This window comes from Barbus barbus (genome assembly GCF_936440315.1).
Source record: "Barbus barbus genome assembly, chromosome: 9".
Lineage (NCBI taxonomy): Eukaryota > Metazoa > Chordata > Actinopteri > Cypriniformes > Cyprinidae > Barbus > Barbus barbus.
In genome coordinates, this window is record NC_136737.1 from 17,177,548 (window position 1) to 17,205,349 (window position 27,802).

A 27,802-nucleotide genomic window follows, 5' to 3' on the forward strand; every position below is an offset into this window, starting at 1 on the left:
TTATTATGATTATTATTATGATGGAGTCGTGTCTGTGTGAAATAATAATTATTATTAATGATAATTATTGTAATGATTAATTATTATTATTAACAATAACAATAATAACAACAACAATAATAATAACAATAATACGATATTATTATGATGATGGAGTCGTGTCTGTGTGAATGAATAATTATTATTAATGACAATTATTGTAATGATTAATTATTATTATTAACAACAACAACAACAACAACAACAATAATAATAATACGATATTATTATGATGATGGTGTCTGTGTGAATGGATGAACGCTTCGCTCTCCTCAGCAGCCCCCCCCCCCTCATTCCTTCACCCGCCGTTTCCGCAGCAACAGGGAAAAGATGGCAGCCCTCGCGAACCTCACTCAGGTAATAGCAGCTAAAAACACACATTTTAAGGGACTAAAGTGGAAAAACACCGGCATGTAGAAATGAATCTAAGAATTACACACGAATCGATCCCGTTACTTGCGCTACCGGGTCGTTTTATCGACATTTAAAGCGAAAATGTCCCGGGCCTCGTTAATCGGGCTCAGATTGCTAACCGATTAGCTCGCTTTATATCGCATGCCTGTCTTCAAACACGAGAAAAACAATGTGGGCTTCAATGAAATTGACAATGAACATTCAGTAGCAAGAACATATAAAGATAAGGACCATTTATATGAATGAGAAATACAGTAAACAGAGTTTAACTGATGTTACTAGCTAGCCGCAACGGATCAGAACATCATAAGCACTAAAAACTAACTGTCAGGGCGCTTTAGTCATCATTTCCGATTATGTTTATAGTACAATAATAAAAGTTGCTAAGTTGTAATGAACAACATTATAGTATAGATATATTAGCTCTCGTACTGTATATGATAACGGGTAATCTCACTGTACTGCCTAATGAACTCTATATCAAATACAGGTAACGTATATGTACAAAAACTAATTATGTAAATTGTGTTTCAGTACGATTTAGTACTATTCATACGTAATTTATTATTTTATTATATTGCATTTATCAGTGATATTTTAGTATTATTATATTTAGTATTATTTATGATATAGTAGGTATTCATATTTTGAATCGTCCTTTATTATATTTAAAAAAAAATTTTATTCTAGTTAATCTTTACAAATTTGTCATATTATTAGTTTTTGTTGCGTAAAATGTAGCATATTTCTAGTATATTTAGCTTTAATATATTAAGTTTCAGTAACCTATATACTGCCTGGAGTAGAATGAAGAGTAGTGAATTCAATTGTATGTTAAATACAGTTATTTTAGTATATAATATTATAGTAGTTATTCATATTTTGAATTCGCCTTTACTGTTATATTTTAATTTTTATGTTTTAATTTTGCTTGTAGTTAAATGTTTAATAACGTTATGTGTTTTTTGTTGTTGTTTATATATTTATATTTAGCTTTGATTTATTTTTATTTCAATTTAGTCCAAGTGATTTTAGTACTCCAATTTATATAAAAAAAGTAAAAATAAATAATAATTAGAAATGTTGCCTTTGCAACTACCTGAAAAAAAGTTTTTCCATCTAATATTTATATTTTATTTTATTATTTCAGCTGGAACTTTTATATTTTCAGTTTTCATTTTAATTGTTGTTACATTTTTAATAATTCTGTTATGTGTTTTTGTTGATGTTTATATGTTTGTATTTAGCTTTAATCCATTTTTATTTCAATTTGGCTTTTTAGTTATAATTTAGTAATTTTTAGTAATAAAAATGAACAAATACTAGAAATCTTGCCTTGGCAACTACCAGAATTAAAAAAAAATATAGTAAGTTGAAGTTTTTCCGTCTAATATTTATATTTTATTTTATTTTACTTCAGCTTTATTTCAATGAATGTTAACCATTTTTAGCAGCTTTAGTTAACAATAACAGCGCTGTGCATTATATTACCTAATCATAATACTAATTATTATTAAATAATATGGTTTATCTTTCTTTTCCTCCCTCTGTTAGCTGTCAAGTGGGAACCCTGTATACGAGAACCTTTACAGACAAGTAAGGCCATAATTCTGTTGACGAACCACATTTGTGACCCTGGACCACAAAACCAGTCATAAGTGTCAATTTTTGGAAATTGAGATTTCTACATCATCTGAAAAGCTGAATAAATCAGCTTTCCACTGATGTATGGTTTGTTGGGATCGGACAATATTTGGCCGAGACTATTTGAAAATCTGGAATCTGAGGGTGCAAAAAAAAAAAAAAATATATATTGAGAAAATCGCCTTTAAAGTCGTCCAAATGAAGTTCTTTGCAATGAATATTATTAATCAAAAATTAAGTTTTGATATATTTACAGTAGGACATTTCCAAAATATCTTCATGGAACATGATCTTTACTTAATATCCTAATGATTTTTGGCATAAAAGAAAAATCAATAATTTTGACCCATACAATGTATTTTTGGCTATTGCTACAAATATACCCCAGCGACTTAAGACTGGTTTTGTGCTCCAGGGTCACATTTAGCGTTTCTAGACTGTATCATAGTGATCTGTTTTTATAATATATCAATCTTTTTTGCACCAAAAAGCCACATTTCACTAACTTTTTTTTTTTTTTTTGAAGGTGGATCCAGGAAACACCGGGAGGGTTGGACCTACCGAGGCTGCCTTGTTTTTGAAGAAATCCGGCCTGCCTGACATCACGTTAGGAAAGGTTAGTGTTCGGGTAAAACTCGTTGCGAAACGATGCTTGTAAATTCATAATCCTTTTAATTACCTGCTTGTTTCTTTTCAGATCTGGGATTTAGCTGATCCGGATGGCAAAGGTTTCTTGGATAAACAGGTAAAGCTATCAGAGTTTATAAGAGCATCAGTTGGAATCTGAAACTGGATGCTGACTTGAATCCCTTGTGGTTTGTTTTCAGGGATTTTACGTTGCTCTGCGTCTCGTGGCCTGTGCGCAGAGTGGACACGACATCAGCATTTCCAGTCTAACCCTCCCCGTTCCCCCTCCAAAATTCGTAAGTGTCAGTTCTGAGAGCTGATATCATAGTTTTCCAGGCAGTGTGAGCTCACAGGTTTCTCGTCTCTGTTCTAGAAGGACCACAGTAGCCCATCACTGAGTTCTGTAACATCAACCAATGAGAGCCACTGGGCGGTGCGGGTAAGATATTTCCATTGTTTATCCCATGAGCTTCTCATTGTAACTGTGCATTACAAAAGATTTTATGAATGTTTATCCTTTGTTTATTTTTCAGCCTGAAGAGAAGAGCAAATTTGATGGTATTTTTGAAAGTCTTGCCCCTGTGAACGGATTACTGTCCGGTGATAAGGTCAAACCAGTACTAATAAACTCCAAACTTCCTGTGGATGTGCTTGGAAAGGTAAAATGTCAATAGATTAAGAGATTAAAATTAAGAAAATATTTTGATTAAAATAGAGTATATTTTATATAATAATAATAAAAATAGTTTAAGTAATTAAATGTATTTAAAAATACAATTATATTTATAAAAAATAATATTATTAAATGACTCTGTCTGAACAGGTGTGGGATTTGAGTGACATAGACAAAGACGGACACTTGGACAAAGATGAGTTTGCAGTGGTGAGTAATTATTATTTGTTATATAAGAAAATCACACTCGTGTGATTTTAAATTATTGTGTGCATTATGCAGTTTGTTGCATTTGTGAAATGCCTACTAAAAGGTGGCAAAATATGCAGTATAACTTGATTTCTATATCCCACAATGCAGTGCAAGCCTCTTCACCTGAAGAATGAACCAGAAGAAATAACTGCAATTTATTGACTAAATTTTTCTAAAAAATAAAAACATTAATTAATAATATAATATTTTATTTATACATATATATATTAGGGATGCACCGAATCCAGGGGCTTTTTGACGGGGTTCGGTTTCGGCCGAACCTTAGATTTATTTTCCACCGAAACCGAACCCTAGACTTGCACTACGACGTCACACGGCCGTTGATTACGTGAAGGTGTTTACATAGGACCCGTTCGAATGTAGTAGGCTGTAAGAATCTGAAAATGGAACTCGTAAGCAAAAAAAGTTTTGTTTGGCAGTACTTTCAACCAAAAGAAGGCGATTCAAGTCGAGCTTTATGTTCAATTTGCAATGCCAATTTGTCTCGTGGTGGCAAGGACCCTAAGCAGTACACAACATCGCCGATGTTAAAACATTTGCGTCTAAAACATCCAAAAGAATACGAGTTGTGCATGAAGGAATCTACAGACAGCAGCCAAAATGCAGCAACTTCAGGTACGGCAGCTGGACAGTCACAGCTAAAAACGTGTGATAACCAGACGACCATTACTAGCTTTGCTAGCCCTACACCGAACAAACAGTGGCCCTCAGATCACACACGAGCTAAAGCCATTCATGCAGCAATTGGAAAAATGATAGCCATTGACTTGCAGCCCTATAGCATAGTGGAAGACACTGGATTCAACGAGCTACTCCATCTGCTCGAGCCACGTTACAAACTCCCCTCCAGGCGCTTTTTTGCCGACAAAATCATCCCTGAAATGCACAAGTCCATCAGTTCCCGCATAAAAGTGCACGTTGCCGAAGCACATGCTTTAGCATTTACATGCGACATATGGACTTGTGAGTACACTACACAGTCCTACATCAGTGTTACCTCACATTGGATTGATGATGATTTTAAGCGCACACATGCTATTCTTCAATGTAAAGCATTTGATGGAAGACACACCGCATTAAACATTGCTGATGCACTGCAAGAAATTATCCAAGCGTGGGACATACCTGTTAACAAGTGTCACCTGGTCTTGAGGGACAATGCTGCAAACATGCGGAAAGCCATGTCCGAGGCAGGAGTTCCAAGTGTTGGCTATTTTGCGCACACGCTCCAGTTGTGCATCCACGACAGTCTTTTATCACAACAAAGTGTCTCTGACCTGATCGCACTGTCCAGGAAAACTGTTGGTCACTTTAAGCACTCTTCAAGTGCTCAATCAAGGCTTTCTGCTCTACAGCAGGAGTTGGGGCTGCCAAATCACCATTTAATCCAGGACGTGTCAACACGATGGAATTTGACATATCTGATGTTCGATCGTTTAACAGAACAAAAACGTGCCGTAAACATCTACGTGTCCGAAACAGATGGTATGCAACATATTCATGCACAGAGGTGGACTCTGATGGAGGATGTTCTCAAGGTGCTCAAACCCTTCGAGGAGTTAACTAGAGAAATAAGCGGAGAAAATGCATGCATATCCACTGTCCTGCCAGCTGTGATGATGTTGAAGGGCTATGTCCACAACGAAACAGACGATCATGGAATAAAGCAGATGAAAACCCGCTTGCTGAAATCTCTGCAGGATAGATTTGAGGGAAGCGAGCAGAATAGCCACTTAGTTGTGGCAACAAGTCTGGATCCCAGATATAAAACGAAATTTTGGGGGAGTGACACAGAACAGTGTCGATCAAAGTTGCTTGTGCAGGAGGCCGTTTCCCGTTTATCTGAATCCGATCACGACGCATCTGCTAGGCCTACTTCAACTGAACAGCCTGAGGAGGAACACGGCCTGACAGTTCGCACTAAACGACACTGTTCAGGAATCTGGAGTGGCTGGGACGATCTGTACCGTAGCAATACAGAGGCAGTCACATCGGGTGCTGACGTGGAGATAAGCGTTTTTTTCCGTGAGCCTTTGATTCCTCTTAGAGAGGATCCTCTTCTGTGGTGGAAGACAAACCAGCAGCGTTTTCCACTGCTGGCAAAAACGGCAAACATCTACCTCTGTGCGCCACCGACCTCTGTGCCCAGTGAAAGACTTTTCAGACTAAAAAAGACTACTTTGGGAAAGACTACAGTATTCGTTCCCACACTCGCAACCGGCTGTCACCTGTTAATGCCGAGCGTCTTGTCTTTTTGAAAGGAAACTCTCATTTAATGTGAAAGGTTAGAGCTTTTCCGTTAATTTAATAATGATGCAGAAGATGTGTGTGATCTTCCGTAATATTTTTATAACTGTTATAAACGAAAACTAAACAGCCCTACTATCCATGTTTAGCCTATTGAGTAAATGTTCAATAACATTAATTTCAGTTAAGTCACCAAACATATTCTGATTTAAAAAAAGAAAAACACTTTTCTTTGCATTGTTGCACTTTTATTGACAGGTTTTGGTTTGAACTTGGGTAAGCATAGGTAATTGTCAAAATAGTTTTTCCCACTTGTCATCCTGGCATAATGTTGCTGCTTATTCTTTTTTTATTCTTTTATTTTTTTCAGTTTATAAAATAAATAAAATAAAATGAAATAAAAATACACTGCCGTGGACGTTGTTTACTTCATTAATGTGTTTTACTGTGTTAATGGAATAAGGATGCGAGTAGGATTCGGTATTCGGTTTCGGATTCGGCCGAATCTTAAACAGTGGATTCGGTATTCGGCCGAACCCCAAAAATCTGAATTCGGTGCATCCCTAATATATATATATATATATATATATATATGTATGCATGTTATTTCTAATAATTTCTTTATTTTTATTTTTAATAATAATTAATGCACATACAAAATCATATTTAGTTTTAAAACACACACATTATATGTACAGTATATACAAACAATATAAAAATATACACACACACAGTATATATACAGTATGTATACAATATATATACAAACACTATAAAAATATATATAAATATTAATATTATAATATAAATACATTTTATTAAATAAATATTAAATATATAAATATAAATAAATTATAATATAAATTTACAATTTAGAAATAGTAAATAGATAAAAATAAAAAAAATAATAAAAACATCTTAATTTCTTCTTTTGTCCAGGCTATGCATCTGGTGTACCGCGCTCTGGAGAAGGAGCCTGTGCCCTCAGTCCTGCCCTCCTCTCTCATCCCTCCATCCAAAAGGAAGAAGTCATCAGGGTCCTTGTCCAGCATGGTGCCAGTGTTACCAGGCAGCCCGCCACCACCTAAAGACAGCCTGCGCTCGACCCCCTCTCACGGCAGCATGAATTCCCTGAACAGCGCTGGGAGTTTGTCCCCAAAACACACCATTAAATCCTCCCAGGTACACTTTTATTGGTGCGTCTTCATGTTGTAAAGATGATTTAAAGAGGATCTGAAGTTTTTAACTTGTCTTCAGCATTCAGTAAACTGGGTGGTACCAGTCGCAGACAGAGGGCGCTATGACGACATCTTCCTGAAAACAGACACTGATCTTGACGGCTTCGTCAGCGGCCAAGAAGTTAAAGAAATCTTCATGCAGTCCGGCCTTCATCAGAACCTCCTGGCCCATATTTGGTAGTTGCTTTCGTTCATCACTTTTGTTTTTCTTCACTCTTCCTGTTGTGATTGGCACACTCATCCCTTCCTCTGTTGTCTTTGGCAGGGCTTTGGCGGACACCAGGCAAATGGGCAAACTCACACGCGAGCAGTTCTCCTTAGCCATGCATCTCATTCAGCTGAAAGTCATCAAAGGCATGGATCCTCCGCAAGCTCTGACTCCAGACATGATCCCACCGACTGAACGCGGCACACTGGGACCTGTAAGTCAAGTCAGCACTGTTATCACCACATGCTTAAATTCATCCTGGGGTTCTGCAGCTGACTGAAAGGTTGTAGGATTGAACCTAAGAGGAAGCCCAGTCCCAGAGAAGATCCATGTATTGAGTGTGCTGTGATATAATATATAAGCAGTATCTGCAAAATGATTTTAATTAAATGTCATGGTCCAGTGTTCTTATTGTTACAATGTAATATCCCATAAAAATGTATTACAAATGTTTTCATTAATTTAAATAAAGCAGTAATGTAATTAAATTTAAATATTAGATTAAAAAAAAAAACTTAAACCTGAACGATAATTTGAAACTTTGCCTAAAAATGACTAAACTAAATAAACTGATTATAAACTGAAAATATTATATATGTATACAATTTATTTTATAATACAAAAAAATAATAATATATATTTAAAAAAACTAAAAATTACAAATAAATAAATAAAAAACATTTAAGAAATAGTTATTTTTTTCACCTAGTTGCCTAGGCAATATTTCCTATTTTTAATTTAGTTTAATGTGATGTAATAGAATAACTAAACCTGAAATTACAACCAATATAAACTATATAGACATGTTAAAAAAAACGAATAAAATGGTAAAAACATTTAAATAAAGCAGTAATATAATTAAATATAAATATTAGGATAAATTCTAAAAATTAACTAAACTAAATACAATAAAAATACAGTATCATTAACATTTACACATTATTAATATTAACTAAATAATATTTTTAAATTATAAATAAAATACAATTTATTTTATAATACTAAATAAAATAAATAAAACATACATAAATAAAAAACAAAATCTAATAAAATACAAATCAGAAAACCTAACCAAAACCTAAACTAAAATTTAAAACTGAAAATATAAAAATAACTATTATGATGGCACTTAAATAATACTAAACTAACACTGTCCTGGTCATATTTTACCCCCAATTCAATCCAATATGTTGTTGATTTGGAAAATTATTTATTTCATATAATATAATATTGGATTACAATTAAAATGAAAATTTATTTAATTCTGATAATAAAATCTCATGATAAATGAGATTTTATCATAAAATCATGGGATAAAAATTCCCATGAAAAATGTATCTTGTGCAGATATAATTAGTATTTTTTTTATAAAAAAAAATTACATTAAAATGAGCATAATTTAAATACATATACAAATAGTAATATACTAATCCAACATGTTTTTGATAATGTTTTTTTTTTTTTTTTTTTTTAGATTTACCCACCTACATTATCTTCAGTACAATAAATGAATAATGAGCAATGTGAGCTGATACAATATCACTTAATAAAGTATTAAAATGAAACTACTACTATTATGCTTTCTATACAGATCTTTGCTTGCTTTAGTATTGTATTGTATTGTGTAGCAGAATTATTGTCCCTCATGTGAAGTGCTTCCTGTTTTTTTCAGAGTCTGTCGGGTTATATGACACCAGTGGGCTCTGAGATGGCCGCACTGACCGAGATGCGCCGGGTAAACAATCTCTTTCTTTCTGTCTTTCATTCCACGTATTTCAACTTAAATATCATTCGTCATATTTCTACAAACCCTAGACGTTTAGACATTCTCAATACATCGAGTGAGCCACTAACATCTTATTACGAGCGCAACAGTTAAAAAAATATCGAAAATCTTACCAAACAATCTTCTGTTCCTTTCCATCCACATTTCAATGCTGCTGATGTTTTAATGCCGTTATCACTGGCTAAAATCAGACAATAATGTTCAAGTTATGGGTAGGTAATATTTGGGAAAAGCCTGAACAAATGCTTTCCATGGTCTGTTGGCCGAGACGTTGAGTTGAAAAGCATTTGTGAGAGATCCAGTGCTGTGAAATGGTGCCCTGTCTTGACTTCCCCATGTTTTGAGCATCAGAGGTGGAAGACAAGCTGGTCTCCGCTCCCGTGTGGTGGCTCCTTGGTGTTCTCTATCCTTCTGTTTGTGTGGTGCTGTGTGTATGTGTGGTTCAGATGCAGCAGGACTGACTTTATGTGCTGGACCCCTTCATACAGGACAGCTCCAGCTCCGTGGGTTCAGGCGAGTTCACCGGGATTAAAGAACTGGACGATATAAGCCAAGAGATCGCTCACCTGCAGAGGTAATGCAGCACACATGTGCGATATATTTAAATTGCCAAAAAATTCACATGACTTTTATTAATATAATAATGAATTTAATAGTCATACACAACTTTTTTTTTTTTTAAAGTTTGGGGTCAAATAAATGTATGAATAATTATCTCAGCAAGGACTTATTCAATTGATTAAAAGTGACAGTACAGACATTTATGTCACAAAAAATAGCGTTTTTGACCTTTATTCGTCTTAAGAATCCTGAAAAATACTGAAAACGTATCATGTTTAATACAAAAACTTGAATGATACTGAATGTGTACCACGATTGTTCTAGTTAACTAAAACCATAAAAAAATAAAAGAAAATATTAAAAAGAAAAACCTATATTAGTTTTATTTCACTTAGTTGCCTAGGCAATATTTTACATTTTTAATGTAGTTTAACTTGATGTAATAGAATAGCTAAAATTAAAACTGAAATTAAAATGAATATAAACTATACGGACATATAAAAAAAAAACTAAAAAAATTACAAAAACACAACAGAATTCCTAAACCTTTAACTAAAATTAAAACTAAAATATATATTTTACCTTTATAAAGCCTTTTTTTCTAAAAGCATGCATCAAAGTCAGTTATAATAATAATACATTTAGGCTGTTACCAAACAAAGGAAATCAGTATCAAGAAAATTCATCTTTACAGAAGATGCATCTGAAGTGGCATTTAGATGTATTTTCACATGTTAATGCAGCTTAGAGGGACATGGAATGCTTTAACCTGCAGTTACAAATGCATAAATAATGTTTTGATATTTTAAACATGAAATGTTGAATACTGATATTTGAAATTAAAACCGCCAATAGATGGCAGCAAGTCACTGTTAATAAGCAAGTCATATTTTTAGGTTTAATCAACTTGTTTTAAAGTGTGGACATTTTTTTAATGTAAAAAAAAATATGCAATCTCAGCTTTTGATTTATTTTGAGGAGGTACAGATTTTTTTGTTTTCCGGGTTTTGCCACCTCCCATCTTTGTTGTCCATTTTTCTGTTTGGCTCACCCCACCGAGTCTAGCATATTTGTCCTTTTCCAGACAGTTGCCTTATAGATGACCCTGAACAGACTCTCATGCTAACATGTACCCTTCAAAGAAAGAGGAAAGGTACCCGAGAGCTCATGGTGGTGGATGAGTTTCCCTCTCCCTAGCAAATCCTCATCTCACATCCATCCCCTCTTCACAGTGTCCGTTTAACGTGTGTGTTTTCTTTACGAAATCTCTTGTTTCACTTGCTTATTCATGCTGCCTCAGCACTCTTGCTTTCACACACTGGGATACACTCAGGTAAAACCTTCTTTTGGCTGTCACGGTTTTTGTTTTGTGTGTGGAGGAGGCAGGTATGAGGGATATTTTGTAGTTGCTAACAGATGATAGAGGTTCTTGTGTCTTTTGTTTTATCATTTCAACAGAGAGAAATACACTTTGGAACAAGACATCAGAGAAACAGAGGAAGCCATCAGACACAAAACCACAGAGGTTCAGGTAAACCTGGCAGTGGAATTATTAGTATTATTAATGATAATAACAATAAAATATTTTTATAATTAAGAAATATATTCAATATTATTGATATATTTAAAAGCCATTGTCTTATATTTTATGAATATTGCTAACATTTTTTTTAATTAATTTTAACTTTTTGTTATTGTAATTATATTAATTATAAAAAGTTAAGTAAAATATTTGTTTGCATGTATTAACATTTAAAAGTAAATATATTTTAATTTATTGCATGTTATGTAATTTATAATTACCAATATAATTATGAAATATACTGATTATTAGTATTATTCTTACATTAAAGTATTAATAATATTTAAAAATACAGTCGTAAATATATTTAATATACTTATTTTGTTGTTATTTATATTTGTTAAAGCTATTATATAAGTTGTTAAAGTTATATTAAATATAATATACATTTAGTATTTTAGTATAAAACTAATTAAAATAATATATAGTTAAATATTAACATAATATAATTGCATATAATGTTTTATTTTATATTATATTCTAAGATAAATATATTAATAAACTTAAGTATTACTAACATATTTAGAAGTAAATGTTTTTTAATATGTTATAAATTATATTGACATTTAATTATTCTTTGTATTATAAATAGAAAATATTCTTAGTGCTATTAATATTTAAAAGTAAATACATTTATAAATAATTTTAAATTATAAATATAATTGAACTAGTATTTTTCTATTGTTATGTAAATGTATACATTGTAAATATATTTAAACAGTTATTAATATAATAATTTAAAAGTATTTTACTTGTATTATTGTTCTGTGAATTAGTATTAATAAGTATTTTTATTTGAAGTATTTATTCTTAATTATAAATATGTGAAAATTTGTCTTAATATAATAATTTATTTAAAAGTCTCTGTGTTTTTAATGCACAAGTTATATGTTGGCTTCATTATTAACTGAATTTGGTTTGATTGACAGGAGATGCAGAGCGATCTGGACCGAGAGACGTCCACCCTCCAGGAGCTTGAGGCGCAGAAGCAGGACGCTCAGGACCGGCTGGAGGAAATGGACCAGCAGAAGGCAAAGCTGGAAGACATGCTTAATGACGTACGGCAGAAGTGCCAGGAAGAGTCGCAAATGGTGAGCGAAAACCTTGAGAAGACAGGATCACAAGAGCCTTGGTGACGATAAACATCAAACACATCCGATCTCTTTCTGTTCAGATCTCATCGCTACAGTCCCAGATCCACTCACAGGAGTCGGACCTGCAGAGCCAAGAAGAAGAGCTGGGCCGGGCCAAGGCTGACCTGAACCATCTGCAGCAGGAGGAAGCTCAGCTGGAGCAGAGTCTACAAGCTGGCAGGATTCAGCTAGAAACCATCATCAAGTCCCTCAAAGCCACACAGGACGAGATCAACCAGGTTGTGCCCTCAGTTTATATTCCAAACACTAGGGGGTGACAACACCTAAAGATGTCCTTATTTCAAATGAGTTCATGCAAATATGGTTGCTTATGACATTAGAAGGCAGACACCAGAAACCGCTGTATGTAATAATGCCAGAAAAAAAGAAAATGTTCTAAGCGTTTAAGCATGTATTGGATCAAACTGATGTATGCATGTTGCAGGCTCGAAGCAAACTCTCCCAGATCCAGGACAGCCAGCACGAGATCAGTAAGAGCATCGAGCAGTACAGCAGCACCCTGAACGGAACCCACGGGGGCAGCATGACCAACCTGGCCGACATGAGTGAAGGCTTTCCAGAGAAGGAGAACGGTGGTTTCGGGGCTATGGTGAGACGTTTAAGGCTGTATTTTAAATTCCTCTTCTGCACTTAGAATGGCAGTCACATCAACTAGAAACAAAATCAGATCATGCATAACTATATATATATATATATATATATATATATATATATATATATATATATATATATATGTGTGTGTAATATAAATTTGTACTTAGAATGCCAATCAGAAACCAAATTAGATCATGCACAAGTAAATATTTCCTATATATAAATATAGTGATATATATGTACAATTATTTTTATATATTGTATTCCATATATTTAATGCAATACAAAAAATACAGTTATATATTGAATTGTTATTTAACAAATAAATATTTATATAAATATGTGTTATATAATTGTCATAAAAATGAAAAATAATAATGCAAAAATATATTTTTTTAAATAATACGAAATATAAAATCATTACTAAAATGTATTATTAAAAATATGTTTGGGGGTTTTTATTCCTTTATTATTCAGACAGGACAGTGGAGAGATGACAGGAAAGTATTGGGTAGAGAGAGGGGGCCAAGATCGGCATAGGACCTCGAGATGGGAATTGAATTCACAGTTGCGCTATGTATGTCGGCGCACTAACCACAAGGCTATCGGTGGCGCAGACACACACACACACACATTTTAAACAGGAACAGGCCTGACTGAATACATGTCTTCATGATTATATTAAGTTTCATAGTTGCACAGTTATTTGTTTCTTATTTTTTCTAATTTCTGAACAATCATGAAGCTCACTCCTTGTGTGATTGAATTTCTGTTGACATTCTCTGGTTTCTGAGGGAGAACTTTGCTTGCTTTTCTTTCTGAATTACGCCTCGCATGCAAAGGTGCAATTTGGAAACCCAGCACTTTTAACAGAACTTATGTTATTTGGAACAGCTGAGGTCCTGGCTTAAATTGCAAATTGTAGGCACAAAATGACTGAAATTTAGACTTCAGGGTTCTTATTTCAATTTTTTTTTTCTCTGAAGAGTTCTTGCTTTCCATCTTTGCTTATTTGAGCTAGACATTTTCAGCTGGACCCCGAATATAGTGTTGGCCCATTTATTAGACATCTGGGTTGAAAGCTAGCAGGTTAAGCTGCTATCATAATCAACTATAAAACGAGTTCTGCATTGTCTTTAAGATAGAAAATACTCTTGCTTTTGAACATGAAACATATAATTATAGGTTTACTTATAGCTGTGGGCAGGAATTAACGTTTTACACTGAACCATGTTCAGCCCCACTTACCTAAAACCTTCTATATAAAAGAATCAATAAAAGAGGCCTTAGATCAGTGTGAAAGCAAACATCTATAGTCAACAATTGTTTGTTTAAACCCATTACAGGAAGACCCTTTCAAGGTGAAGACCACTGTGTTCAACAGCGCCCCGCAGGAGATGCACACAGACCCCTTCCAGTCTGAAGATCCGTTTAAAACGGACCCATTCAAAGGTAGGTCAAGTCCTTTTTTTTGTATCTTTCCCTTTTGTTCTGCTCAAATGAAATGCCTCCCTTCCTTATAGATGAATCTGGATGCTATAATAACCATAAATACATTGTTTAAAGGGTTACTCCACCCCAAAATGAAAGTTGTGTCATTAATCGCTTACCCCCATGTCGTTCCAAACCCGTAAAAGCTTCGTTTGTCTTCAGAACACAATTTAAGATATTTTGGGTGAAAACCGTTTGACATAACATGGTTTTTTTGTGGGCAGTCGTGGCTTAATGGATAGAGAGTTGGACTTGTAACCTGAAGGTTGTGGGTTCGAGTCTCAGGTCCGGCAGGGATTGTAGGTGGGGGAATGAATAACCAACACTCTCTCCACCCTCAATACCACGACTGAGGTGAGATCCTTGAGCAAGGCACCAAACCCCCAACTGCTCCCCGGGCGCCGCAGCATTGGCTGCCTACTGCTCTGGGTGTATGTTCACTACTGTGTGTACACTTGGATGGGTTAAATGCAGAGCACAAATTCTGAGTACACTTCCCTTCCCTTCTCTTTTTGATGATGTCCTTCATACTTTTCCTGGCCTTGACAGTGTTATTTACTCGGCAGTCAATGGGACAGTCACAAGCCTCCCAATTTTCCCCCAAAATATCTTAAATTGTATTCCAAAGTTGAACGAAGCTTTTACGGGTTTGGAACGACATGCTGGTAAGTGATTAATGACAAAATTTTCATTTTGGGGTGAAGTAACCCTTTAAATTCCTGTTTACTGGTATTTGTGTGGCACATTTTTGAAGCCAAGCTTTTGATGCCTTTGTAATGGCTACTAAACACATCTCCCTCTTTCTTTTTGTTTGTTACAGGCGATCCGTTCCAGAATGACCCATTCTCAAAGCAGACCTCCACAGTTGCAGGTATCCAGTCATCCAGAAATACATGAAGCGCCTCTCCAGTGTTGAGCTTTGAAATGTATATTTAAATGTTGAAATGTATATTTAGTGGTTATTTAGTATGCATACTGCATCAACTTAGTATCCATACTAAATCCATTCTAAAAATATTTGATTTCAAGCTGTTATTAGTATGCATACTAACATGATTGTTCAGTCAGGTCAAAAAAGTGAATGACTTCAATACATATAAATATACAAAATATTATAATATATTAGATATAAAATGTTTACACACACACACACACACACGCATATATATATATATATATATATATATATATATATATGTATGTATATGTGTGTGTATATATGTATATGTGTGTGTATATATGTGTGTGTGTGTGTGTGTGTGTGTGTATATATATATATATATATATATATTTAAGCCATATATATATATATATATATATATATATATATATATATATATATATATATATGGCTTAAATGATGAATATTTAAGCCTCTGCCAGTAAATTGCATTATATAAATATATATGCTAATATAAATTGAATTGAATTATGAATGCATTGTGAAATGCTTTTCATTATTGATGGATATAAAGGTTCCCCCATGAGAAAATGTTTACAATGGCAATATTTCGTTTCAGTTTTTCATTAAAGACACCACAGTTCTTGCCCAAACTTCATGGTATTTAAACATCATGTTCAGTAACCTTGGCACTGTTCCCTCTTGGTAATAAATTAGGCTTTCAGTTCCCCAACTCTCATAAAATTGGGCTAAAGATAGCTACATGATAAAATGATATAATGTAAATGATGGTATTCAAATTCAAGACTTTCCCGTGACAGTTACATTAATCTGTAAAAATTTTTAGATCCTTTCGGTGGAGACCCTTTCAAAGAGACCGACCCGTTTAGGACCTCTTCTGAAGATTTCTTCAAGAAACCCTCTAAGCCAGACCCCTTCAGCAACGCCGATCCTTTTAGCAAAAGTGCCACACTTCCCTCAAAGGTACCTAGAAAACCAACAACATCACATTATTCCCCTTATTCTCTGCCTTGTTTCTCAACTATCTCTTTTCTTTTGTCTTGTAGAGTCATCAGTTTTCAAGTAATGACCCCTTCAGCTCCACCAGCCCCAAACCAAAAGGCCAGGGTATGCCGTTTGCGTGTGTCTCTCACTTATTTAGCTGAATCATAACATCTCTGCCACTCCCTTTCTTTGAAGATGCTGTGCAAAGATTAGCTTCTTCATCTCTGCATGCAACATAACTTGAACCTCTGAAACTGATATAGTATCAGCTGAAAATGCCTCGTTTCCCTCACAAACGCCTTGAGGAACATGCTTAGGGTGCATTACACAACTCAAGCACGATAATACTTTCACACCTTGTGCCCAGTGGCGACACTTTTGTCTTTTTTTTTCCAAAGGCCACTCAGAGAGCAGTTCAACAGAACACGTGTGAAGAAGCTGTCAAAATAGTTCCCATGCAATACGTCCGCTCACAGGCCCCTTTGGCAGCCTGAACGATGTGAAATTCCTCTGCTGTTTCAGTAAACACTTAATGCAGCATTCGGTTGCAGCATTGTTGAACACTGAGGCGATGCCAGGAAATGCTCAACACATTTTTTTCGAACCTGTGGGTTGAAGGCAAAATAACAAAGACAACAAAGCAAATTGATGCTTTAAATTTTTGCTTTGACTTTTTGAAATGGAAAATTCATACTCCTGTTTAATTGCTTCAGTATGCATTTTATTTTATCTTATTACTATTGTGATTAAGGCCCATGAAGTATATATTTCACTATATTTAGTGACTATAAAATAAATTTAGTGTATTTATGTAAATTAAGTGGTCAAATGAGTACTTTAGTGATTATTGACCATACTAATATTTTAAATAAATAAACATCATTCTATTCATTTATTGATTATTTTGTTTAGTAAAATTAAAAACAAGTCAATAAAAGTAGTCACATAAATAATTCACAAACCCTTGGCCATAATATTATTTTAAATAAAAACTTTTTATTTACTTATTATTTTCATTTAACATTATGGCGAAGGGTCACTAAAGTATTTCTTTGGCACTTTTTGGTAGCTTATTTTAAATTTTATAAATAAATACAATTTATTGGTACTTTAAATGGAAACGTTTTATTTTCAAATTTTTTATAAAATAGATTACAATTTTGTATTAAAATAAAATAAGTCAGTAAAAGTCGCTAAATAAAAACCTCAGTGACCCTTGATCTTGATATTATTTTTAATTACTAAATAAAATAAAAGTTTTATATTTAAAGTACCATTTTAATCAAGTATCACTATTGCTAATTATTTTAAAACTTATACTGACAGAGAAAAGAGGGAACTAAATATAAGATATAAATTTTAATACGCATTTCGCTGCGATTCCAGATTTCTTCGGTACTTTGGACCCATTCGGAAGCAGTTCGTTCGGCAGCAACAGCGGATTTGCAGACTTCAGCCAAATGTCAAAGGTAGTGAACACCTTTTACACCTTTTACTTTGGCATCTTAAGCATAGTGGAACTTTACTTTGTCACGCTTTTGCAACATGACATTTGTAAGATGTGGTTTTGATTGATGTCCCAGTCAAAATTTGGTTTGCACCTTGTGTCTGATAATGGTTGCGCTGCGATTTAATTTAGGGCTTTGTAGATGACCCCTTCAGCCGAAAACAAGACATGCCGGCTCTCCCGCCCAAGAAAAGCATACCGCCAAGACCCAAACCACCCAGCGGTAAGCATTTATCCTTCATCTCAAGGCCCAAAAACAAACATTGACCCTTTTCAATTCATATACAACTATATAAGGTGTTTAAGCTAGTATTTCAAAGTAAACGATTACTAAAACTACACAGATAACTGTTGCAATAAACAAAACGTAGTCAAAACACGCCATCTAAACAGCCAACATGAAAGACCTGGAGAATGAGGTTTGGGTGGATCTTTCACTACGTTTTTGACACTCGCATTTAAGAAGACAAATCTTCAAAGTGTAGCATCACTACATCTCTTTTAACTAGTTGTTTGTCAGCAGTGAAAGCAAAACAGCTTTGAACAAGAAGTTGTTGATTGCAGCTCACGCGTTCATGTTGTAGAAGTCTTTAATTAAACTCAAGAAAACTGAATTCTGACTATCCATGATATCTAAGACTTCCTCCATCAGTTGTCAACAGGAAATTGAGGTACAACCTTGATACATTTGCTTAAGCTTTTACATTTTGTTTTGTTTTTTAATGCGCAATGGTGCAGTCTTATCCCCATCCAACTCCAAAACGGTGCCCAAACAAACCTGAATGGAAGATAAATTTGTCACTTGGAGAAAACGAAACCTGTGCTGTTTCCTCTCTGCAGTCGGCAGTTGGAGGAAAAGGCGAATCTGTGCAACTCACTCTTTTTTTTTTCTTTTAGAAAGATGTTGTTTTCATCCTAGAAAACAAGGGAGTGCTTTCCAGCTGTAAACGAGGTTTACAATTTGGTGTGGAGGTTAGAGAAGTAGGGTTGTTCGGTGCGTTTAGGGTGGTATAGCTAACATGCTTCGATGATCTGCGGTTAGCCTGCACTGCCAGCATCGTGTGCTGATCTACACACCCCTCCCCACTTCCTGTGTGTTTGTGTGTGTTTATACACTTTAGTGGGTAGTGTGGCCTGACTGCCACACGTTTTTACTCTATTTCATGTTTTACTCTTGTTCTCCTCTCAAAAAACATTTCAAACATTGTAAGTGGAGTTAAACTATGTGTATCCCATAGTATGTTCATTTTTTTACATGCGTAATGGCGATAACAAGCTAACAGATTAAATAAAAATAAAAAATAACATAACAAATATGCAGTATTTTGCTCATTTATGTATATGTTTAGTCTGGGAAGACTAGAATTGATAATTGTTATTTTTATCGTATTGTATTTTTAAAGAGCACGGCTTGTTTTTGACTTCTTTCCCTCAGCAGGGTGGAGTCTTTTTGTGGTTTAGTATTCCGTTTACTGACAGAAAGAAACTGATTGCTGGTCTGGTATAAATAACAGCTCTATTGAACATGCGGTTAACACCTTTAGAGGAACCAGCAACCAGTTTAAAGTTCTCACGAGTAAGTGAATGCCAGTCTCGGCAAATGGTGCAAGAGAGGGGAAAAAAATAAGTGTGGATAAGCATTTCTTTAATCCGAAAGTCCTCGCTGGTTTGTGATTACTTTACTTTTCTTGCGCAAATTTCTATAATTAGCAAATTGCTTGTGCAAGGACTCTGCTTTCCTATAAATCAATAGCAATGTGTGAGCCGTATTTAGTGTTCTTGTTGGGTGTGTGTAGAAAGAGGTAGAAAGTTCAGTGTTGTTTTGAATTGAGACCGAGTTACCGCATCACACACGGTTGAACCACTGTGGGTTTTTTGGTTGAGCTTCGGAAGGATATGTGCAAATGACGATTATTAGATAAATTAGTTCATTATTAATATCAAATAATTACATTATTGTTCTGAAGTTTGGGGTTGGAAAGATCAGTTCAATAAATTTTGCTACTTAATATTTTTGTGGAATTTTTTTTTCTTCCAGGATTCTTTGACTACAAAGTTCAGAAGAACAACATTTAGCCAATTTGAAATATTTTGTATCATTATAAATGTCTTTATTACCACTTTTGATTTAATGCATTCTTGATTAATGCGTTTTTGTTTTCCCAAAAACTATTAATGGTATATATTATAATATTAATTATGCTTTTTAAAAATGTTAATATGTCTTAAAATCATCACACATTTATACATTATATGATACTTAAACACTGGTTTTCTTTTGTTTTTGTTAAATGGGTGGGGTGTTGTGGTGTAGTGTATTGGTACCCAGATCTACTGCTATATGTTCTCTATTATTATTTAGTAAATAAAGCAATTAGAATTCATTAGTTATTATGAAGTTATACAGGACCAATATATTTTCATTTAGCTTAACAAAAATAATACGAAACGGCTGGCTTAGACACTTAAAATGAAAACTGCTGTTTTTCAACAGGTAAAAGCACTCCAGTAAACGTGCCCGGAACCGCCGATTCGACCAAGACGAGCGATCCCTTCCAGCCCTTCAGTGCCGACCCCGCTGATCCGTTTCAGAGTAAAAAGGGGGTGGGAGACCCGTTTAGTGGCAAAGACCCATTTGCTCCATCTGCCTCAAGTAAAGCCTCTAAAGACTCTTCATTGGGTTTTGCAGACTTCAGCTCTGTAAGTTGAGCTTAGTGATACTCTTCTCTTGTCCGGTCCACTTGTTTCTTTCCAAAATCGAAAAATAAACCAACCAACAAACCAAAAAAAATGCTTTCTAGCGATCATCAGTGAGGTTTCCTAGAGCGGACCGCACCATTGGCTTCTGTATCTCTCAGTCTGTCGCCTTGTGCCGGCTACTCATTTATTTTCCTCCATGTCTGCAGTCCATCTATCTGTGATTAACTCGCCAACGCACAGAATTCTGGATAATAAGCCCTAATCAAGCAGCCAGACATCATCTCTATCTCTTTCAGTGACTCAAATACAGTTGTTTGTGGTGCACATGGCTATGATGTCATCTGTCGTTTTGCTCAGCATTTGCATGGGCTTATGGGAAGAGGAGCAGTTGCACTTGGTAATACCAAGCGCTCTCGGCTAAGCTAATGTGGCTTCTTGCTGTTCTTCTGTGACTTTTTTGTTAGCTTTTATGCAAATGACTTGTTTTTCAAGGAAACACTATTCAGGCTGCAATTGACATTCAAAAGCAGTCAGAGTAAGGTCTTGGTTTGAGTGTACGTCAAACCAAGATGAGTTACTGTGTAGTTTATGCTAATTTTAGTTTGCTGGTAAAGGTTGCAAAAACCTGTGCGTAATGAGGTTAGAAATCATATAGCAAATTATCAGATGATATTTTTCTGTTTACTTGTAAATGTGACCTGCAAAAAAACACAAGTGTTCAGCGTTACGATGTACACAATATCATTAATTTGGCTTCTTATCTAAAGGAAACACAAGTTTTCTCGCAACCCAGAAGTTTGTTATCTTAAAATGTTGCTGTTTATGCTAAAATGTATGTTATGTCAGTATTTTTTTCTCAATTGTCTGCAAAGTAGACTGACCCCTAAAAGAAATCTTTTTCGTCAGCATCACAAATTTTTATGAAAAAAAAATATATACATAAAACGTCAGTATTTAAAGTATAATCAATGTGCTCTATGTCAGTATTTTCACTATATGGACAAGAGTGTGGGCCTTCTGATTGGAAATGTTAATTTTGTTAACACGAAAGTTCGTTAGCTTGAACAAGACGTCAGTGTTTTGTGTTACTGATGTGTCTGATGTCAGTATTGTCCCTTTGTCTGCAAAATGAACCATCTGATTGGCTCCTAAGAGAAACATCCATTTTCTTGCATCCCGAAATTTGTTTTGCATAAACATCCGTGTTTGTAGTATAATCTAAGTTCGTAATATCAGTATTTTCGTCTCAAATCTAGCTAGTTTTTTTAAACATAAACGTCTGTTTGTTTAACCAAAATGTCTATTATGTATATAGTTTCTGAAAATAAATGTAAATTTTCTTGCATCTCGATTTTTTTAACTTAAAAAACATCGGTGTTTCTAGTATAATTAAAATTCAATGTTTATTGTTTAACCAATGTGTCTATTGTCAGTATTTTAGCCTCATTGTCTGAAAAGATGCCCGTTTGATTGCTTCCTAAAAGAAGTGTAAGTTTTCTTGCATTTTCAAAGTTTGTTCGCTTAGACATTAGTTTTTTTTTGTATAATCAAAGTTGACAATATCAGTATTTGCACCTTATGATCCTGCAGCATGGATCGTCTGATTGACAACTACAAGAAACGTAAGTTTCGTAAACATCCCAAATGTTCGTTCACGCAAACAAAAACATCTGTTTTATAAAATTACCCATGTTAAAGAAACCTAACTTTCTTGAAAGTGCTTTTGTTAGTTCGTTCTTTCTTGCTTTCATCAAAAACTCGTCCTTGTTATGGACTCTTTCTAAACTAGCTCTGGTTCTCACCGTTCTCTTATCAGCCATCAGGTCATATTTCAGGAAGCTTGTATTGACACATCTGCCATGTGGTCACACTTCCACAAGGTAGTGGAACAAGTAAAATCATCTTCTTGATCTTATCTCAAACTATGTTTTTTTCAGCTCACTTAAGCCTTGATCCTCGTGTTTGAAATCGCACAGAAGGTTTAGTAAACTTGTTTACTAAAGGACTAGAACTGAAGTCAAAGTATTCGGAAAAATGGCTGCGAGGTCCCGTTTCGAAGTCGATTGGGGCGATCGTTTGACGTGGGAAGTGTCAGTATCACTACTCAGCTCTCAGGCTGTTGTTTTCCACAGCATGGGATCACTCTGCGCTCCATACTGCAAATGCGCTTGATCCTAGAGCCACAATGTAGCATCATCTTCATCTTCCCTGCCTCCTGTCCTTAGTATCGCTGTGGGTGACTTGGGTGCAATAGACCTGCTAAACCATCTCTGATTTATGTGACCAAAAACTCAATGGAAGAATGATAATTGCATCGTTTACAATTAAAAAATATACCAATGGTATTATAACGTTGTATCTTAAAAAAAAAAAAGATTTTGATGGGTTACTACAAAGAAAATGGCTGCGAAAATTTGGCATTTTAACACTAATTTTTCGATAATTTCAAATTTTTTTTTTTAACTTTGTATTATACCGTTTATTTAAAACAAATTATAATGAAATTCTAGCTGCAGTTGATGATATTACAAAGAAATGGAAAAATAACAAATTACAAAAACTGTTTAAATTCAGATTTTCTGAGTCCTTTAGGCTGGTTTAGCAATGCTCTCATTCACCTGTAGTCAACTTAGTGTGCATGTTATGTTGCATATATTACGCCTACATATCAATGTACACGATTTGAAGCTCTCAATTGAAAATGCTTTGTAATGTCTTTTCCTTCTGTCATATCTTGCTGCACGAGATCAATGCATGTTCATTTTCCTGTCCATGACATCATTGGCTATTAACGACCAATTAAAAAGGTCTATCATGCGTCATCAGTGGTATTGGTCTGTTGGTGTCCAATCAGCATTTGTGTGTGTGTGTGTGTGTGTGCAAGTTCGGTGGATGGTTGCGTGATAGTTTGGTGTAAATCTCTTTTGTGTTTTTTTTTGTAATCCATTCCTCTCTTGCAGGAACTGAGCGAATTAAGGTAAGATCTGTCTGAAAATGTGGTGAATCTTGTAAATTTCCCATTATGCTATATTATCTCAAAATCTTGGATTCAGTCTTTTTTTCAACTTGTTTCTTTCAATTATCACAGATTTTGTACTTCTTTTTAGAGCTGATTTATTGTAGGCTTCATTGAACTGAGCTTAAGTGGAAAAAGCTTTATTTGTAGACAATTTTGGCAGCGTTCCCTCAAAAACTGAGGTGTGTAAGCTCATATAAGCAATGTCTATGATCAGTCACTTCCAAAAAAGAAATGCAGAACCTGTGCTAATTGAAAGAAAACAGGTTGGTATCAAGATTGAATCCAATATTTGGTAATAATTTAGCACAACAAGAAATTTCTATGCAATTTTTTGTAGGCCAGTCATTTTTGCTATACCAAAAAGTACAAAAATGTTTTTTCGTTATGTACTGTGTGAGCAGTTCAGTAACTTTAACTAGCAATTTTGGGAAAAAGGGTCAAAATAACCAGAACACAACACAAGGGTTAATTTGATTTCATTTAATGTTCAATCTCTCATTAGCAGATATTGAGAAAACTGATTTTGGTATTGTTACCAACACTGAACAGATTCACAAAAATCTAAAGTTTCAAATGGTCTACCATTGTTTTGACAAACAGACGCTCACTTGGCGCTCACACGTCAAATGGATTGGTGCTGCTAGTGGCTCAGAAATGACACACTCGATGCTTTTTTGATGCCTTTTTTGCTAAAATGTGGTGCAGATTTATTATTTGTGTAGCTGTTTGTATATGCAAATATGTGTCTGTCTATCATTTTAGTACATTTAAACTTGATTTCTAAAACAAAGCACTGTACCGATCAGTTCAGACCACAGCTTGACCACAGTGATTCACACCATTGTGCAATCCCCAATTTGGGACAAATGGCTCTTAACGTGGCGTGTTCCTGTTTTTCCGGCCCAGTTTGGGAATGAAGCCCAGCAGATGGAGTGGGCGAAGCGGGAAAGCGAGAGAGCAGAACGAGAGCGGCTGAAGAGACTCCGACAGCAGGAGCAGGAAGACCTGGAACTGGCCATCGCTCTCAGCAAGGCCGAGATGTCCAACGCCTGACCACCTTCCCCTCAGAACCACCCTTCTGTACACTACAGCGACGATTGTGTGCGTGCGTGATGGACCAAGATAAAATACATGCAAGACCGTTAAACCTCTGTCCTTTTGTGTTCATGTGCAGGAGGGCGGCCTATGGTTTGTGAATCAGCTAATTCACTTCACATGCACTGCATTAATCTCTCAGATGGACTATATAGTTTATTTAAAGTGTATTTGTTTGTGTTAGTGTGCATCAACAGAGCCATGGACATTTGAAGACCGTTATCGGTCTCTGCAGATCATTATCTCCACTGGTTGGGAAAAAAGGGACAGAGAAACTGCTAAGAAAGTTGTGTTTAGATCTTAGGTAGGGTCGAACCAGAAACTTGAATTACCGACGCTACACTCCCTCCCTTGAGCCCTTGAGCAAGGCACTTAATTCCAGGTTTCTTCCTGAATTCAATTGCTGTAAGTCTACTGTAAGTCCATTTGGATAAAGAGCATCTGCTAAATAATAACTTTTACTGGCTCTGGCTGTAGTCAGTATGGTACACACTGGAATTACAGCAGCGCCTGCAGACTAAACGTCTGTAGGGAGCTCTTGACATGACGTAAAGCTGAACGAACGGCAGTGTGGTTCTGGAAGTTTCGTTTTAAAGAGCTGTTTGATTCAGAAGTGAACTTGTTTTTTATTTCACAGTACTGTTCGGAGAAGGTTAAGCAAAGGTTCTACAACTGCACTGATTTATTTTATTTTTATTTTTTTTTCCATGTTAAATGCTCATTGACACCACTGCAGGACTCAACAGTAAGGATATTTTTTCAGGCCCCATTTTATTTGTTAGAAATATTTTCTTTAAAACATTTTCTCTCGTTATATTGATCGTTCTATCTATCATTTATCATTCATTCTATTTATTGCTCTATTGTTCTATTGTTTGTGCTATATCATGTATCTATCGTTCATTCGTTTGTTTGTTTATTCTTTTGTTCTATCTATCGTTTGTTAATTTTATTGTTCATTCTGTCATTTGTTTTTTGGTTCTTTTATTGTTTGTTCTATCGTTCATTCGTTCATTCTATCTGTCAGTCGTTCACTGTGGATTGATGTACAAGATCAACAAATCTTGTACATCAGTCTTGTACAAATCTTGAGATTTTCAGTGGCCTCAAACACAATCATACTGGTTATCTTTTGAGCCAAACTTATTGTTGAGTTCTGCACTGTGGTATAAAATTTGTTTGCATAAACGAAGCGCCTACATGAGGCAATTGATAAATATCAAATTTTTTTACTATTTAGATTTTCGTTTTTAATTTGTTACTAATTTTGTATTTGCATAATCTGTGGGCCTGAAAGCACAATCCTGCAGTTGTGCTATTTAGTAATATCGTTTTTGTTTGAACCCGTGAATAGGCCCGGATGGAATGTGTTAAACTTCGCATTTTCAGTCATTTTCAATGCAAATATCCACAGAACAGATTTAATGTGTTCAAATGTTAAACAGAGTTGGGATTACTAAACACCTGTTGGTCGCTGATAGCACAATCGATATAAATTAGCGTGGCAACATGAACTTTGTGAATTGAGGCGCAGTAGATGCTTTTTAAAAACGGGCAATTGCTGTTGACGTTTATTGTTTGCTTAGCCCTAATTTTTAGTCAGTATTAAATTTGACGTGAACGTTTTGTTAATGGTACTTCCTGGCACATTTCAAACTTGTTTTTGTATGATTGAATTATCGTACTACATAACAATACACAAGTTATTTTTTTAATGTACCTTCTGCTGTTTTTTTTAAACAGTAGATTCTTTTTCTGGTACTATTATCACTTTTTATCCATGATCTGTATTCACTAATCCAACCTCGGATCATTGGAATAGCTGTTGTGGTCGGTCATTACAGGTAAAATTGCCCTACGTAATGATTGATGCTCATCTCCAACATTATGGACACAAATGTTGTGTAATGTTAAGACGAACAACTGTGACATATCCCAGTACACTGCTAACTTTCAGCTACGTCGTCTTTCTTTCACTTTTTTTTTAAAGTTTGTTCCTCTTTTTTCTTTGCTTCCAATCAGCTTGTGTCGTTTTGACCGCAAATAGCTGCTCGACACTTTTTGGTCATGTTAGTGTCACACTAAACAGTGTTACTCATTTAAAATATGTAAAATGTATTAGATGGAGCCTAGCTCACACGGGACACTCATGCGGTGGTTCTCGAACCTATTTATGTGAATCCAGTACTACGCTAATCTTCAGTCAGTTGAGCGTTTAACAAAACTGACTGTCTCTAGGACTGGAATCGAAACCTGTTGTGTCCCAGACACAGATAATGTCAATTCCTGGCCTATGAAGTGTTTTATGCTGTAATGTAGGTCGGGAATGGGCTTAGTTCATGTGTAGGGGTCTTTGGTCTTGGCATTTCTGACTTTTAATGTTACAAAAAATAACAAACTGAACAAATTTCGCAAACGTTTTGTTAGCGCGCCTGTTATGCTACATTTGTCCTCTATACCTCCATTGTGCAATAGTTTGTATATTTTATTTGTTGTAATACCTGTAAATTCATTTCATGTTTTCATATCCTGTTTTATTATCCATATTTTGTCTTTTTTATTAATTAAAGTGTTGTTGTTTTTTAGTTACTGTCATAATTTTGAGAATACGTCCCATAAAACTCAAGCTGAATGCATTCCTTTTTGGCCTGCCTTTAACCCTCGCCTGTGTAGATAAGACAGATATTAACCTGATAGAGAAATGCATAAGAGTATACATAAACCATGTATATTATGTGTTATATTTGTCCTATGAAACTGAGTAACTGCACATTTGTAACTGGAAACATTTTAAGGATTTCAGACTGCATTGATAGTGATTTAGTGATGCTTGGATTCCTTTGGAAATGTTCATGCTCCGTATGTTGTCCCTTGATTTCACAGAATAAACAAAAGATAACATTTCAGACGCACATATATGTCACTCTTCTATTCGATTCACATGTGTTTGTCAAGAAAAGAAAAACTTTTAACTTGTGTAATGTCTAACACCGTAACCCCAAAATGCATTTGGAAATTAGTGTGTAAATGTCACTGCATTAGAT

The 27,802-nt window shown here is 34.9% G+C and overlaps 1 protein-coding gene across 1 annotated transcript; it reads left to right on the plus strand.

The window, feature by feature from the left end:
* The first annotated feature begins 345 nt into the window (after positions 1-345).
* LOC306875453 (epidermal growth factor receptor substrate 15-like 1) lies at positions 346-27,669 on the plus strand. The gene is made up of 25 exons (XM_079426023.1): positions 346-396; positions 2,008-2,049; positions 2,624-2,713; positions 2,795-2,842; positions 2,925-3,020; positions 3,098-3,163; positions 3,258-3,383; positions 3,548-3,607; positions 6,857-7,099; positions 7,175-7,332; positions 7,421-7,577; positions 9,036-9,098; positions 9,638-9,723; positions 11,169-11,241; positions 12,222-12,383; positions 12,467-12,664; positions 12,871-13,035; positions 14,387-14,492; positions 15,352-15,402; positions 16,280-16,416; positions 16,500-16,560; positions 17,824-17,906; positions 18,077-18,167; positions 20,439-20,644; positions 24,570-27,669. Exons 1-25 carry the CDS (start codon positions 370-372, stop codon positions 24,714-24,716), a joined length of 2,742 nt encoding a protein of 913 aa, XP_079282149.1. The 5' UTR covers positions 346-369; the 3' UTR covers positions 24,717-27,669.
* The last annotated feature ends 133 nt before the right edge of the window (positions 27,670-27,802 follow it).